We start from the raw sequence: 15,772 nt of genomic DNA, 5'->3' as shown, positions 1-15,772 counted from the left end.
GGGGGGATGGGGGTACTTTAAAATTTATTTTTTTTATTTATTTAATTTTATTTTGGGTTTTTTTTGCACTGTCCCTTTAAAAAAATGTTAATTCTTATCACAAGAAATGCATGCATCCCTTGTGATAGAAATAATTAGTGACAGGTCCTCTTCATGGAGAGATATGGGGTTAATAGGACCCCACATCTCTTCTCTGCAATGTAAAGCATTGGATCAAAAAAAAGCGTTGATCTAGTACTTTAAAAAACAAAAAAAAGTGGCTGGAACCAGAAGTGACATCTCTTCGGTCCTCCAAGGTCATAGAGGTGAGTGGAGGCCATCCTTCCTTCAATAATCTTTATACCCAACACCGGTATCGTTCGATGGTTTTTCAGGTAAGGCTGAGAACTACCGAGTGGTGGCAGTGGCGAGTGGGCGACGGTGACAGTTGGCTGGCAGCAGTGAGGGGCGGGGTGTTTTCGGCTCCTGTATCGAAGCTTTTTTTCATATTGACCAACAGCCGAAAGGGGTGTTTCGGCCACCGAAATTTCGGTGCATTCCTAATTATAACATAATTACAACTAGGGCCCCAGTCACACCTAGTGATTTGGAATGAGGTGAAACTCTCTTGATTTTGATATAGCAAAAATACTATATTTTTATTTTCCTTGTGCACAATTGAGTATTCTTTTGCAAAGCGAACTTTCACCACTTTCTCTAAGCTAAGGTAAAAATTATCTTGCAAAGTGAACAGCCTATTTGCCTTTAGTAAACCAACTTCCCCATCTCTTCCTTTTTACCTCTCCCAGTGCCAGATTCATCTAAGGTCCAGCCAAAGGATTATAATCATACATGTGTTATAAGTGTTTTTCCACTTTCATTTCACTTTCAGGCCTTGACCTTTGAGTTTTACCTTTTAGCATTATTACTTTAAGTTGTGTGAACAGGAATATTAAACTGTTTGACTGAATATTATGACATTATTTCATATTGTTATTAAAAAGTAAAAAGAAAAGATTCAATGATAGGATCATTTATTGTATGGAACCAGAAAGAAAGTACGAGACTATAAATATAAAGCCAGCTTGCCATTGACTATTAACCCAATATATGTGATACATGTAATTCATTATAAATGACAGAAAGACAATGCATTCATTGATCTTAAATTTAAGTCAAGAACTGCCGGCCATCAAAAAAAGGACTTGACACCCTCACCATAAGAGAGCTCCACATACACTGATCAAAATCAGCATGATGGAATGGGAAATGAGAAAACCTGAACTTCTTGAACTGTGAGGACAATCTTGATAAGGTTCCAAGCAAGCTGCATAAGCCATCACATGGGGAATATAGCTCTGCTCATGGATGCCGTGGAAAAGATGTGCATGGGGTCCTTTTGCCATAATAGCGACGTCCTCGCCTCCATGTGTCTCTGATGAAAGTGGGACAGCAGTTTGTTGTCTATAATCCCCCTCTGTGAGGAACACAATAACAGATGGTGAAGCATTTGACATTTAATAACTGCTAAAAAAATGTTCCAATAGTTTTTGGATAGAGTTTAAGTTCATCAAAGTCCACAAGCATTAAAGGTACTGAATACCTTTGTCAGGTTTTTGTTTTTTTTTTTGCAGTGTGCCCATAGGGGAAGTTTCCCTTCCTCAGGACATAGGTTGTAAGGTAAATAGGAGGTTTGTAGATGAAATTATGAGGAAGTAAGTGATGCTAAGGCTGGCCATACATTATACAATTTCCTTTAGAGAATTTAGATTTACCAAAAACCATATAATATGAGGTCAAACCTAAACAACACTTTCAATTGTATCCAGTTAGGCAGGCCCTTGCACTACACAGTAGAAGGTAAATCTAAAGGAAATTGGTCAGAAAATTGTATAGTGTATGGCCAGCCTTAGTCATTGTAGGTGATTATACACAACTGTGATTTTTTTTTTAACCACTAGCCTACGGGGCACTTATACCCCCTTCCTGCGCAGGACAATTTTCAGTTTTCAGCACTGTTGAATTTTGAATGACAACTACGCGGTCATGCAACATTGTACCCATATGAAATTTTTCTCATTTTTTTCTCACAAATAGAGCTTTATTTTGGTGGTATTTAATCACCGCTGGGTGTTTTACTTTTTGCGCTATAAACAAAAAAAGAGCAAAAAATTTGGAAAAAAGGTTTCTTTGTTTCTATTATAAAATTTTGCAAACAGGTAATTTTTCTCCTTCACTGATGTGCGTTGATGAGACTGCACTGATAGGCAGCACTGATGAGCACTGATAGGCAGCACTGATAGGCAGCACTGAAGGGCATTGATAGGCGGCACTGATAGGCAGCACTAATGAGGTAGCACAGATAGGCGGCACTGATAGGTGGAACTGATAGGCGGCACTGATGATGGGTACTGATAGTCAGCACTGACTGGCGGCACTGCTGGGCATTGACTGGCGCAACTGCTGGGTACTGAGTGGCAGCACTGCTGGGCTGCACTGATGGGCACAGGTGGGTGGCACTGATGGGCACAGGTGGGTGGCACTGATGGGTAGAGGTGAGTGGCATTGATGGGCACAAATGGGTGACACTGATGGGTACAGGTGGGTGACACTGCTGGGTGGCACTGATGGGCACAGGTGGGTGGCACTGCTGGGTACAGGTGGGTGGCACCGCTGGGCACCGATCATCAGGGCACTGGTAATCAGTGCCCTGATGATCGGTGCCGATCCCTGCTCTGACAACTTCCGGTTCTCGACAGTACTTTCCCCATGTTCTGACAGCGTGAGGAAAGTGCAGCCAAGAACTGGCAATTGCATTTCCCGGTGATCAGCGTGTCATTGGGCATGGCTGATCACGTGGTAAAAAGCCGCTGTGATTGGCCTTTTACCACATCACGTGATCAGCTGTGTCCGTAGGACACAGTGATCACGGAGATCACCGGGGGCGCACAGGAGAGTGCGTTCTGGGAGGACGTCACATGACGCCCTCCCAGAACTGGCCGGCCGCAGTGTAGCCGTCATTCGGCTATCTGCAGTCGGCAACTGGTTAATTTATTTATTTCAGGTACTTATATAGCACCATCAATTTACGCTGTTCTTTACATATTTTGTACATTCACATCAGTCCCTAACCCTCAAGGGGCTTACAATCTAAAGCCCCTAACTTACATTCATACATACACATACTAGGGCCAATTTAGACAGGATCCAATTAACCTACCAGCATGTCTTTGGAGTGTGAGAGGAAACCAGAGTATTCGGAGGAAACCCACGCAGGCACAGGGAGAACATGCAAACTCCAGGCAGGTGGTGCCATGGTTGGGATTCAAACCAATGACCCAAGTACTGCAAGGTGGAAGTGCTAACCATGTAGCCACTGTATTGATTAGCAAACCCAATATTTTGAAAAAAGACAAGAAAAAAACATTGACCCTGACTATGAAGATTTTGGTGTAATATGTAACTGTCATTTTCAGCGTTTTTGCATAGGTTTTTTTTTATTATTATTATTATTACAAAGTTCTACCTGTTGCTGTTTATGATTAGACAAACTATATATTCCACTCGTTTCTGACTTTCTGCAGCCATTTCGCTGAGTGGCAGGGTTTGTCTGCTATAGTTTCATGATCAGTTCCAAGGTAATAAAAAGAAAAAAATGATATTCACCCTCAAGTATGAACATATTCTGAACAAGTAGTAAAAGCATTTAAAGGAGCCTCCATTCAGCTCTGTAGCTATATGCATTGCAAGAAAAATAATTTTCTAAAAATCACAAAAGAGGAACAGACATCTTAAAGCAAGTGAGTAGAATCTTGATGGCATGCCATCACTCTGACATTTCCGTTTCTAAGTTATTAGAAAGTAGAGTATGTCTTGCAATCTTTAAGGATCCTTGGAAATGAATTTCTGCTAGTTAGGAATATGTAATATAGTAAAATGCTTATGTTCATTTCAAAGTGCTCAACGTAGCTAGTTGTAAATATATTAATTATACAGTACATATTTATGTAAATATCATTTCTTTGGTCCCAAACACTTACTTTTCTAGTTTTAATCACTTGCCTACTGGGCACTTCTACCCCCTTCCTGCCCAGACCAATTTTCAGCTTTCAGTGACATTTAAAAAAAAATTTGAGACATATAAAGCTGTCTTTTGGTGGTATTTAATCACCACTGTGTTTTAAATTTGCTAAACAAACGAAAAAATACCAAAAATTTTGGAAACTTTTTTTTTTCTTAGTTTCTGTTATAAAATTTTGCAAACAAGTAATATTTCTCCTTTACGGATATGCACCAATGGGCACTGATGAAGCTGCACTGATAGGCAGCACTGACGAGGAGGCACTAATGGGCACTGATGAGGGTGCACTGATAGGGAGCACTGATAGGCTGCATTGATATGCTGTGACTAGGAGGCACTGATAGGCTGCATTGATATGCTGTGACGAGGAGGCACTGATGAGGCTGCATTGATATGCATCACTGATATGCAACACTGATGGCACTGACAAACAGCACTGATAGACACTGTTTTCACTGCACTGATGGACACTGTTGGGGCTGCACTGGACTGTCTCTGATTTTTTTAAATACACTTGCCAATTACCGCCTCTCCTCTTTTCTCACTCTGTGAGAGCATGAGGAAAGTGCAGCCGATAACAGAAACTGTATTTACATTGTGATCAGCTGTGACATTGGATACAGTTGATTATGTGGTAAAAGGGTGCTGTGATTGGCCCGTTACCTTTTAATGTGATTAGCTGTGTTTGACAGCCACAGTGATGACAGAGCTTGCTGGGTATGTGTGGGCGGAGTGGTTCTGGAGGACATCATACGACGCCCTTGCAGAACTAGATGACTGTGCTGTAGCTGTCATTTATCTATAGCTTGGTCATAAAGTGGAAAAATATCTCTGTGGCCCCTTCCTGGACATCAAGTCAGGGAGCACACACACTGCATAGCACCAGCTAGAAATATCACATAGTAGAGAGCTACTGTCAATCAAAGCCCTTGCAAGGCAGTGTAGTCACCCTACGGGCAGAAAACACATATGCAGAGCTTTCAATGGCTCTTTTCCATGCTAAACCAATTTTATTAAGGGAACAGCAAACATACAAGAATATGAGGTATACTTCTACAGTTATTGTTCTCCTTGCAGGTTTAATAACACAGTAATATCAGCTTTCTGAATTACACTAAAAGTTTACATACTTGGAAAATCATGGTCTATACTGTATATGTCCCCTATTTTTTGCTTTGTATCAAAACAATTCTACAATACTGGAAGTGCAATGCAATTTGGCAACCCTTGTTTCTGAATACAGATCAGCTGAACGTATCTGGATTCAATTCTAGGGAGGTTTTATGAGCTGTGCTGATGTTCTGAACATTAATCTGAAACCCACTGAAGTAAATGGGAGCCAAATCATTAAATTCAGTCCTGGCCATTTTCAAGGCAATTAGGCAAGGGATTGTCAAACAAATAGCATGGGGACTGGGCACTGCCCAGGAGAAGATATACTAACGAGAAAAAAAAATATATATATATATACATTGGTGAACAGTTATTTTAATCATGCTTAATGTGAAACAATAAAATTCCTTTAAATTACATGCTTGGGAGATGCTTTAGACCTGCCTGTGAAGTGCTGCAATCATGCAATGGGGTTGATTTACTAAAACTGGAGAGTGCTAAATCTGGTGTAGCTCTGCATTGTAGCCAATCAGCTCCTAACATCAGCTTGTTCAATTACGTTTTGACAAAAAAACTGGAAGCTGATTGGTTTCTATGCAAAGCTGCACCAGATTTTGCACGCTAGTGTATACAACGTACTATAGAAAAAGTTACATTTACAAAGAAAAACATTCTATTTCCATTTCTGGTACAGTGAAATGGCATATTCCTTCTAGCGTGGTTTTTGGGAACCCCAAAAAAAACATACCCTGAAAATGCATAACAGACCCTTATATTTCGCAAAGGTCTGTTTTGGATTTAACAAGGGACCCCAGGAAAAAAAAACCCAGAAAACACAATATTGAGCCCCCTCATACTCTGTACAGTCTGGCTGGCCAGAAAAGAGGACGGGACAAGCATGACTCCCCCACCCCCCTTCCTGAACCATACCACTCCACATGCCCATATGGGGAAACTATGTTGATGAGGACAAGGGCCTATTCCTCACAACATTGGCCCAGTGGTTGCGAGTGTCTGCTGAGGACTGGCTTATTGGAATCTGGAAGCCCCCTTTAAAAATAAGGGGGGTCTCCAGATGTCCCCCCCATGTGAATGATTAAGTGGTACATGTAACATCTACTCAATCACAAATTTAAAAGTTAATAAATACACCACATACGTTGGCAAATTTATTTAAAAAAAAAAAAACACGATGTAAATCTATTGTCAATCATGTTGTCCAATAATGCAGATTCTCACCAAACATGATGAATGCTTCCCCAATCCACTGAAAAAAAAAACTAAACAAACCACCAACCGCCATAACAACCCATTGTTATTCTTTTTGAAATAACAGATTCCCAGCTGACAGATGGATGTAAACAAAGGGGTGGGGATGATGACTGGTATCATTAGTCAAATATGGCCATATCTGGTCAGCGATGTCAGCCATCATCCCCGTTCCTGTGTTTATATTCACCTGTCATTCACAAATCCTCAGCAGACAGCTAAATGGACCAGGTGGGGATGCATCATTGGTTGCTTTGAAGCCAGCAACTCACGGCTCCCTAACAATTAGCCTCAGTGGGAAGCTGTCTCACTTAGCAGTAGTAGTCATACCACTGCTAATGGTGAATTCACGCTGTGATGCAGAGCGGCTGGGGCGATTCACCACTCCAGCCGCCATGTGTTACTGCCTGCGCTAGGGGGCAGTGTGGTGCACGATTTAGCGCATCACACGGCTCCCTTTTTTTTTTTGTACAAGCCTTATTTAAAGTGTACAAAACTTTACTCACTACAATTTCTGGAAGCTCTGTGCGCTGCCTGACATAGCGGCCTGGTACACTGCAATAAAATGAAGCATGTCTACATCTTACAGCAGCAAGCGGGAACACATCTGTGAATTGGCCCTAAAGGCATCACTTCTCACTGCAGCTCAGGGGGCAAGCAAGCCCCTCATTTAGTTTCTCCATTTGCCAAACGGGTACAATTCAGATGGAATTCTAGTTGGTCTGAATCTGAAGATTATCCCTATTTCTGAATGAATGATAGAGCATACTGTAGGTGCTGTAATTGTCTATCTGAAGCCTTTTACTTGATAGGTCCTACTACTTGTACATTAGTCTGCCTTAGATATGTTAGTTCGTCAAACTTGAAAGCAGGGACAGAAGAGAAATGTTGACAATGACGACAATAACAACATTTACCTATGGCAACGTTAGTAATATCCTGACGACTTCCATTTTCAATTTTGAAGCCAGGTCCATTGCCATACAACAAGCTTGTATAGGGCATACGATCTGAAGCGTTTCTGGGAGCCTTTCCTACAAAAGTCAACATATTTATCTCTTAGATCTGATCTTTTAAAAGACATACAAACTTGTGAATATTGAGCACCTTTAATATACATCTGATAATAATCCGTACTCTCAGTTAGTACTCACAGTTGTACAGCTGCTCCTCCATGCAGGTGCTTTGAAAATATATGCAGTACTGAGCCATAATCAGAATAATAGACATAGGCTGACAGCTGTTTGTTTAATGCAGCCTTCATATGTGTACTGGATTTAGTTCATACTTTTTGACCCAGGCATTCGTACATCCAACGTGGGCCCATCTTTTGCTTGTTGCTGTGGTATAATAACCAGTCACTCAAAAAGTAGCTAAAGTGGTTGTAAAGGTAAAAGGTTTTTTTTTTTTTTTTTACCTTAACCACTTCCATACCGGGCACTTTTACCCCCTTCCTGCCCAGGCCAATTTTCAGGTTTCAGCGCTCTCACACTTTGAATGACAATTGTGCGGTCATGCAACACTGTACTCAAACTAAATGTTTATCATTTTGTTCACACAACTAGAGCTTTCTTTTGGTGGTATTTAATCACCACTGGGGTTTTTATTGTTTGCTAAAGTAACAAAAAAAGACTCAAAATTTTGGAAAAAAAAAAACATTTTTCTTTGTTTGTTATAAAAGTTTGCAAATAAATAATTGTTCTTCATAAATTTAGGCCAAGATGTATTCGGCTACATTTCTTTGGTGAAAATAACAGAAATCAGTATTTATTATTTAGTCTGTAGGAAAGTTATAGAGTTCACAAACTATGGTATAGATCTGAAAATTGATCAAACCTGAAGTACTGACATCCAATCTAATTTCTTGAGGCCCAAAAATTTCAGAACAGTACAGATAACCCCCAAATTTTTGCAAAGTAGACAGTCCGATGTATTTCATAAGAGGCATGGCGAGTTATTTGAAGTTGTAGTTTTTTTGTCATAATTTTTGGAAAATGAAGAAATTAAGAAAACATTTTTCACAAATATTTTTTTACATACTGTCACCAGTGCAGTACAGCACCATTATATAACTGGTGTGGTGGTGATCAGTGACACTTACTGGTGACAGTATGAATAAAAAAAAATGTATAATTTTTTTTTTCAATTTTGTTTTTTAATTATTTTTTATTACATTTTTTTCTTTTTTACGATTTTTTTTCTGATTGCACTATGCCCAAAGTAGTATAATGTTACCATAGTAACATTGCACTACTTTGGGGAAGTGATCTTTTTTTTTTTTTATATATACACAATTTGATTGCTTATAGCAAAAAATTTCTTTGCTATAAGCAAGCATTTAACTGAATGAAATCGATTCATTCAGGTTTTTTTGTTGTGATTAGCTGGGATTGGCCATGGCTAATCACATGATACAGATAGGCAGTGATTGGCCCAGCCTGTGCATGTGATCACTGTGACCATTCACAGCTAGACAAACTTGTATACAATGGATGGCATGAAAGGAACCTGCTACATCACTACAGCTAAGCAGCAACACAATAGTGACTCAGTGCCCAGTGGATGCAAACACAACTCTGAGCAGTTCTTGAAGCACTGTAGTTCAGGTTTAATGGCTTGTAATGTATAAGGTTGGATCATAACCATGCTTTTTTACCCCACGAAGTGGTTGGCATTGAAATCAACAGAAAGAACATTAACATGCATTGTCACATGTTATCAACCTGCACTGAATGTCAATACACGTCATGATGCCTTTACGTGTATAATGACACGTCACTGATAAGAGTAATGCATTTACATTTCAAAAGAAGCTGAATTGGGTTTTAGGAAGTATTTTATTTAGGTAAGACCATCTTATACTTACAGAGCTTTACATATTAGGTCCCTAAAGAGCTACATCTTCTACATTCTCTTGTTAGTATATATAAGCAGAAGGTGAGTACCAATTAGCAATGCTTACCCCTTTGTACATGCCCCCAAAGTTGGCCATAAACTAGTAGAACATTGTTTTTAGATTGTTTGTTCAATTTTCTATTTGATAGTGGGATCAAACTGATCATTTTTGGGATCAAACTAACTGTACATTTTTGGCCACAATGATGAGAAAATTCAAAAGAGGTAGGATGGATCATTTTTCTCGAACTAATGAATTTCTAACAGTGGATGTGGTTTTCAATGGGAAAAGTCTATTCCCTTCAAAATCAAAGCACAAGATTTTTAAAGTACTTCTGAATTATATTTGTCAAATCATCGAATTTACTGATGAGAATTTTCATATGAATATTTTTCATATGAATACATACAAATATTTATACAGACAATCATTCAAAAAAGTACTGGAGTGTGGCAAGCTTAAAGTGGTTCTAAAGTCAAACTTTTTTACTTTAATGCATTTCCTGCTTCCCCCCCATCCCCAAACACTTACCTGCCTTTTCTCCCAGCTCCAGCATTGCCCCAGCTACACCACTTCTCTTGCTTCCCAGTTTCACAGGAGACACTAAGAGCAGCGGGAGTCATAGGCAGAAACAGGGGCGTGGCTTATGGGTGCTGTGGGTTTCTATGCATGCACACATCCTGACTCAGGAGCACCCCTGTGTGGGTGCCCCGATAGCACACAGCAGGGAGAAGCAGACAGAAGTAAGGGACCACTCTGGGCAAAGTTATTGCACAGAGCTGGTAAGTATAACTCCTTTTTTCATTTTAATTAAAACACAACTTGGCTTTTAATTTCACTTTGAGGCACTTTCAGCTAACCCAGAACAGTGTGCCCCTGGATTTTTGTACAGTGTTGGTAACTATGTATTCATGGGTTCTAACCAGAAAGTCCTGACTGGTTATTTGAGGGCTTACCACCTCGCTCTGCTTAATTTAACCACTTCATGCCCGGACACTTTTAGCCCCTTCCTGCCCATGCCAATTTTCACACTTTGAATGACAATTGCGCAGTCATGCAACACTGTACCCATATGAATTTTTTGAGACAGATAAAACTTTATTTTGGTGATACTTATTTACCACTGGGATTTTTTTTTTTTTTGCTATATAAATGAAAAAGTCCAAAAATTTTGATAAAAAGTGTTTTTCTTATAAAATTTTGCAAATAATCTTTCTTCATAAATCTTGGCCAAAATTTATTCAGTTATCTTTTTAGTAAAAAAAAAACCCAAATTAGTTTATAACCAACAATTTTAATATTTAAACAATTTTCTTTACATTTTTATTTTATTTTTTATATTATTATTTATGGGTTTTTGTGGGGGTTTTTTGCCTACTGTCACCCTAGCAGTACAGTGTCACCACAGTGACACTACTACTTGTGGGGTTGATGAAGATTTTTGTTTTACACTGATTGCTTTTACACCCATAAAGGCTGTAAAAGCAATCATTTCTCTTTCTCTCTGGCTGCATTCTTGCAGCCATTGAGAAATACTGTAACAGCTGTGATTGGTCACAGCTTGTCACATGGTACAAGACTGTTGCGAAAAGCCTTGTACCATGTGACCTCTGTGATCATTCACAGATTTCACACGTAGTAAGCAATGATGTCAGGAAATGACATCTTGTTTACTACTATTCATGTGATCACTGATTGGCCAATCAGTGATCACTGATTGGCCAATCAGTGATCACATGATCGGGACCTCACACAGAGGTCCTGTAGAGCAATCGGCCATAGCGGGCACTGGATCAGGGTGCTGCACACTCCCAGGGAGCGCGCGCAGGCTAAATTGGTGGGCGCAATTTATGAATGGCAACCCGCTCCTGCACTGCTCTCGTCCGGCCGTTTATATACATGGGCCGGACAGGAAGTTGTTAAAGCGGGAAATTAGCAACATATAAAATCATATATTAATTTCCACATTGTGTTTCAATAATAGCCTATTGCTTATTCTAGCCCATTGCTTATAATCTGAACACTCTTGAAGCTGAAAAAATACTTTTTGAAGAATCCCCTTACATTTACTTCCTTGATACCCTGTGAATAGACACTGTGTCAATGTGTCACACATTTCACAGAGCCTGCCTTCTGAACTACAGAGCTGCTGAGAGGAGGAGTTTCAGGAGACAGAGTCAGTACAGGAATCACACCACATTGTATCTGTTTACAGGCAGCAAGATGAATAAACCTCCCAGTAATGCTATTACTAGGCTGCCACTAGAGGGACCTCTAATTTGTAATGTGACTTCAGAAGATTAATACCAACAAGCTCACATGGAAATGCGCATCAATTTGTGTTAGAGTTACCATTACTAATTTATATAGTAGGATGCTAAACAGAGAATGTGAATGTGGGACAAACACAAAACTGAACAAAGATAGAATAAACTAAGTTTTACTAACTTGTATCAAGAGGAGAACAGAAAACACACATGGATCACTTGCTCATTGGCCAGGACCCTGTGATCGGTATGTAAGGGAACCAGTGAGACCGCAGCCGGGTGGGCATGCACAGGCGTCCCCTACCCAGAAATGCATAATTACACACCTGGTGCCAACAGTGAATGGGCTGACAAAAGCCCGGATGCCAAGACGCAATTTCTAGTTGCCATGGTGAACTGGCACCTGGGATTTGTTGAGTTCTGCTGTAAAGTAAGAATGCTTTTGAAAATATATATTTTAATTGTTTATTTTTTTCAATTTACAAAATGCAAAGTGAGTGAACAGAAGAAAAATCTAAATCAAATCAATATCAATCAATGGAAGTGATGGTTTGACCCCCACAGAGCCCTGATCTTAACATCATCAAGTCTGTCTGGGATTCCATGAAATGATAGAAGGATTTGAGGCAGCCTACATCCACAGAAGATCTGGGGTTAGTTCTCCAGGATGTTTGGAACAACCTACCTGCTGAGTTCCTTCAAAAACTGTGTGCAAGTGTACCTAGAATAATTAATTTCCAGTTTGTTAACTGATAAAAATAAATTAGTAACACTTCTATTTCTGAAAGCATTCTTATTTTACAGAATTTTTCACACCTGCCTAAAACTTTTGCACAATATTTGCAAATATTACGCAATTAACATAAATTAATGCCAGATTGTTTTTTTTTTTTCTGGCTACCTGGTAAGAGTGCTGAGAAATACATTTTGTTTTGTTTACTCTGTGCAAAGCCCTTCCATGTGCACCTTACGCTAAAAGCCATTCATAAATAGGGGTGGTTGCTATTTTTGCTTAATATTCTTACGATTGGTCCGAGTGGATTTTTTTAAACACATTATTGAGTGTTCCTTGTATAGTAATGTCAAGTCTTATTTCTGTAAAAATGCTTAAAATGTTAAAATTCATACCCAAAATACTGTTGCCACGATCTGTATATCCCCCATGGGTGAAAACATGGGAATGGTCAGCAGTTACAACAGTTAGTGTATCACTTTCAGATGTCATCTGTCCAGCCCTCCGGATGGCTTTGTCAAATTCAACAGCCTCAGTCAATGAATTCCTGGCATTCGTATCATGGTGACCATGGTCAATTCTGCCACGTAAACCATTAAATAATGTTAGCTTTTAATTAAATTCTTTTAATAGAGTAATTCATAAACTGTATTTTTTATCTGAATCTTGCACAAACTCTGTTGCAAGTTACAATCGCTTCACATAAACAATGAAGGTGTCACAATTAGAAAAAGAAAACCAACTGGATTTTTTTCTATAGTACTTTTTCAGTATGCTACTTGCTATTAGTTAAATATTGCTGTTTCCAGTTCAGCAACTCACAACCATTTTTACAAAGAACTCTTAGGAAATAAATGTTTGTTTAGTAATATTTAATTAGACGCAATGTATGGATTGTAGCTGTAATGTGTAAGTAGCTCAGTTATACCCTTTGGTGAACATATTGACTGTGCAGCTAATGCCTGCCAGAAGAGGCACATGTCAAAGAGTGAAGGATAGCTCTACCTCTTCCTGTCAACCCTAGCATGTGACCTATCGTATGTCCGTCCAGGCAGTCAAGAAGAAGTTTTTAGGGCTAGTTCACACCAGATGCAGTCAAGTGTGTTTCTTTTGTCTGCATCAAAAATGTATGCACAGTGTTTTCCATGGATTTTAATGGCCCTACACCAGTGCAGTCAGTTCCCAGAAAAAAATAAGTAGAACATGCTGCATTTTTTCTGCACGTAGCTGTACTGGAACATAGCAAAACACATAAACACACCGGAATGGAGTGTGGTGTGAACTGCAAGCAAAAACATAGCCAGATGCATTTTTGTGGTGTGAACTGACCCTTATTCATTTGTACTGACAACAGATCTGAAAAAAACAGGTGCAGATAAGGCAGGGGAAAGACATTAGCACCAGAGCCTCTCTCCCTATCCAAGAGCTCACCAGGGTGCCCAACCTCATACCTCCCCAGTCAGAAGACCCCCCCCATCCCAGTTTAAGAGCCTGCCAACTCTTCCACTCCCCCCAGACCTCCTCCAGCTTCAGAGCTCTCCATCCAAACAGTACCCCAATCTCAGACCCTTCCAGGCACCCTTCCGAAGCTCCTCAGGCCCTCAAAGTACCTCAGCCCCAAGCTGCCCAGGTCTTTCCCTGCATTGTATTTTTCCACTCACTGGTGTCAAGCAATTATTTTCTCCCACTAAACACCAACACCAGGGAATGATTTCCTCCATGCTGTCCACTGTCCCTCTGGCAGCCACGTTATTGTTTTCTCCCACTAACCTCCAATGCCAGGACATTTTATATCCCACTGACCAACAATGTAAAAGATCACTATGTAACATATTGCTGATCTGTGTATTGCTATGCTGTACATTGCATAGTACTGACTCCTGCACCCTACTTTTGTCTACACTCTGTAAGCTATGCTGTAGGATACATACTCCTAACCAAATGTTGATTGTCTCGGCAATTGCCATTTGATAATTAGTCCCCAACTGTTTAATTGAAGTTATTTTTAAGGCAAGCAGGGAGAAAATGTTAGCTCTTTGTCTATAGTCTGCATGTAGAATATAAAGCACATGTAATGGGAGATTTGCATTTTTTAAAAAATGATCCTTTGTCCTGGCGTTGTTTGTCTGTGACACACTTGATTGTGGCACAGTAAAAAAAAAAGGTAGTATGTTGTTGGTATCCAAATTTCAGCATAAGCATAACTCCAAACTGTCCCTGATTTCGAGGGACTGTCCCTGATTTGGAACAAAGTCCCTCTGTCTCGCTTTCCTCCTCATTTGACCCTCATTTTGGTCTGTTGTATATTAAATGCAGTATTTATCGTTCAAAGAGTGTTTCACAATACTAAACCATTCATCCAGTTTCTAAAGTTCAGCATTAGTAAATTTCAAAAGCCAGTATAAAGGAATAGTAGTGGTAAACAAAAAAGCGGGTTTACCTAATAATTTGTTTGTATGATTTTCCTTTAAGGGGGTGTGTCCTATGAATACATACTTTGCCAATAGGTGTCCCTAGTTCCCATCTCAAAAAGCTGGGAGGTATGCATAAGTGTTCAGTGTATTGTAGAGTCAGACTTTACTTAAAGTGGAACTTTACCCATAACAGCTTGATAAAAAAATTATGTTCTTTAGCAAAGAACACACATTCCACATTCATAATTATGCTACCAAAATTAGTGGGTGTTGTAAAGTGCCACCACCTGTTTTTTCTTGCTAGAGGCTAGCTTTTTGCCAGCAGGTGATCCGGAGTGCTGTGTCCAGACTGAGCTCTGCAAGAGGGACCCGAGAACCATCGGGGGGGCCCCCATGTACAGAGGGTGAAAGAACGCCAGACTTGAGTGATGCCACAGATCGGGTGAGAGAGTCCCATACACCAGCCAAACAAGTGAACACTGATATTCCCTGCAAACCTACCCATTTTCCTGCACACAGTTGCAGGAATTGAATATATTTCCCCCAGGCCTTTTACCAAACACATTCTCAGCATAATTCAGTCATTGGAGCTGCCTGCAGTGCACGCCCTTTGCAAGCCAAACCACATCAATATTCATTTAGCCATTAGCCTACCATTTCAAAGGAACACTTGTCACCATCGCATTTGACTACTGCAGACCAGAGAAAAGTTGCCCATCGCCAGCAAGCACTTCTAACAATTTCTGATACCTTTTTTTTCCCCAATCAAGTGTCTCTTAAAGGAATAGTACTGAAATCTTTCTTGTACTAATCGTTTTAGAAACTGCTACCTTTATATCGTCAACTTAACCACTTGCCTACAGGGCACTTATACCCCCTTCCTGCCCAGGCCAATTTCCAGCTTTCAGCGCTGTCACACTTTGAATGACAATTGCGTGGTCATACAACATTGTACCCATATGAAATGTTTATCATTGTTTTGAGACAGATAGAGCTTTCTTTTGGTGGTATTTAATCACC

At 39.9% G+C, this 15,772-nt stretch overlaps 1 protein-coding gene across 1 annotated transcript in view; it reads right to left on the bottom strand.

Annotated features, from left to right (window-relative positions):
• Window positions 1–996: 996 nt before the first annotated feature.
• The window catches only part of LOC149460079 (alkaline phosphatase-like), a 98,125-nt gene continuing 83,349 nt past the window's right edge, over window positions 997–15,772 (bottom strand). Inside the window, exons 9-11 of the mRNA XM_089680090.1 lie at window positions 12,734–12,925; window positions 7,360–7,476; window positions 997–1,456 (exon numbers count right to left, since the gene is read on the bottom strand). Of these exons, the coding sequence (XP_089536216.1) occupies window positions 1,194–1,456; window positions 7,360–7,476; window positions 12,734–12,925 (572 nt within the window). The 3' untranslated portion in view covers window positions 997–1,193. The remainder of the gene's footprint in view (window positions 1,457–7,359; window positions 7,477–12,733; window positions 12,926–15,772) is intronic.

This window comes from Staurois parvus, unplaced genomic scaffold, assembly GCF_062004578.1.
Source record: "Staurois parvus isolate SC_StPar_1 unplaced genomic scaffold, SC_StPar_1.0 ptg000235l, whole genome shotgun sequence".
Classification (NCBI taxonomy): Eukaryota; Metazoa; Chordata; class Amphibia; order Anura; family Ranidae; genus Staurois; species Staurois parvus.
Note: the sequence above shows the minus strand (reverse complement) of the source record. Positions and strands in the feature narration are given on the sequence as shown.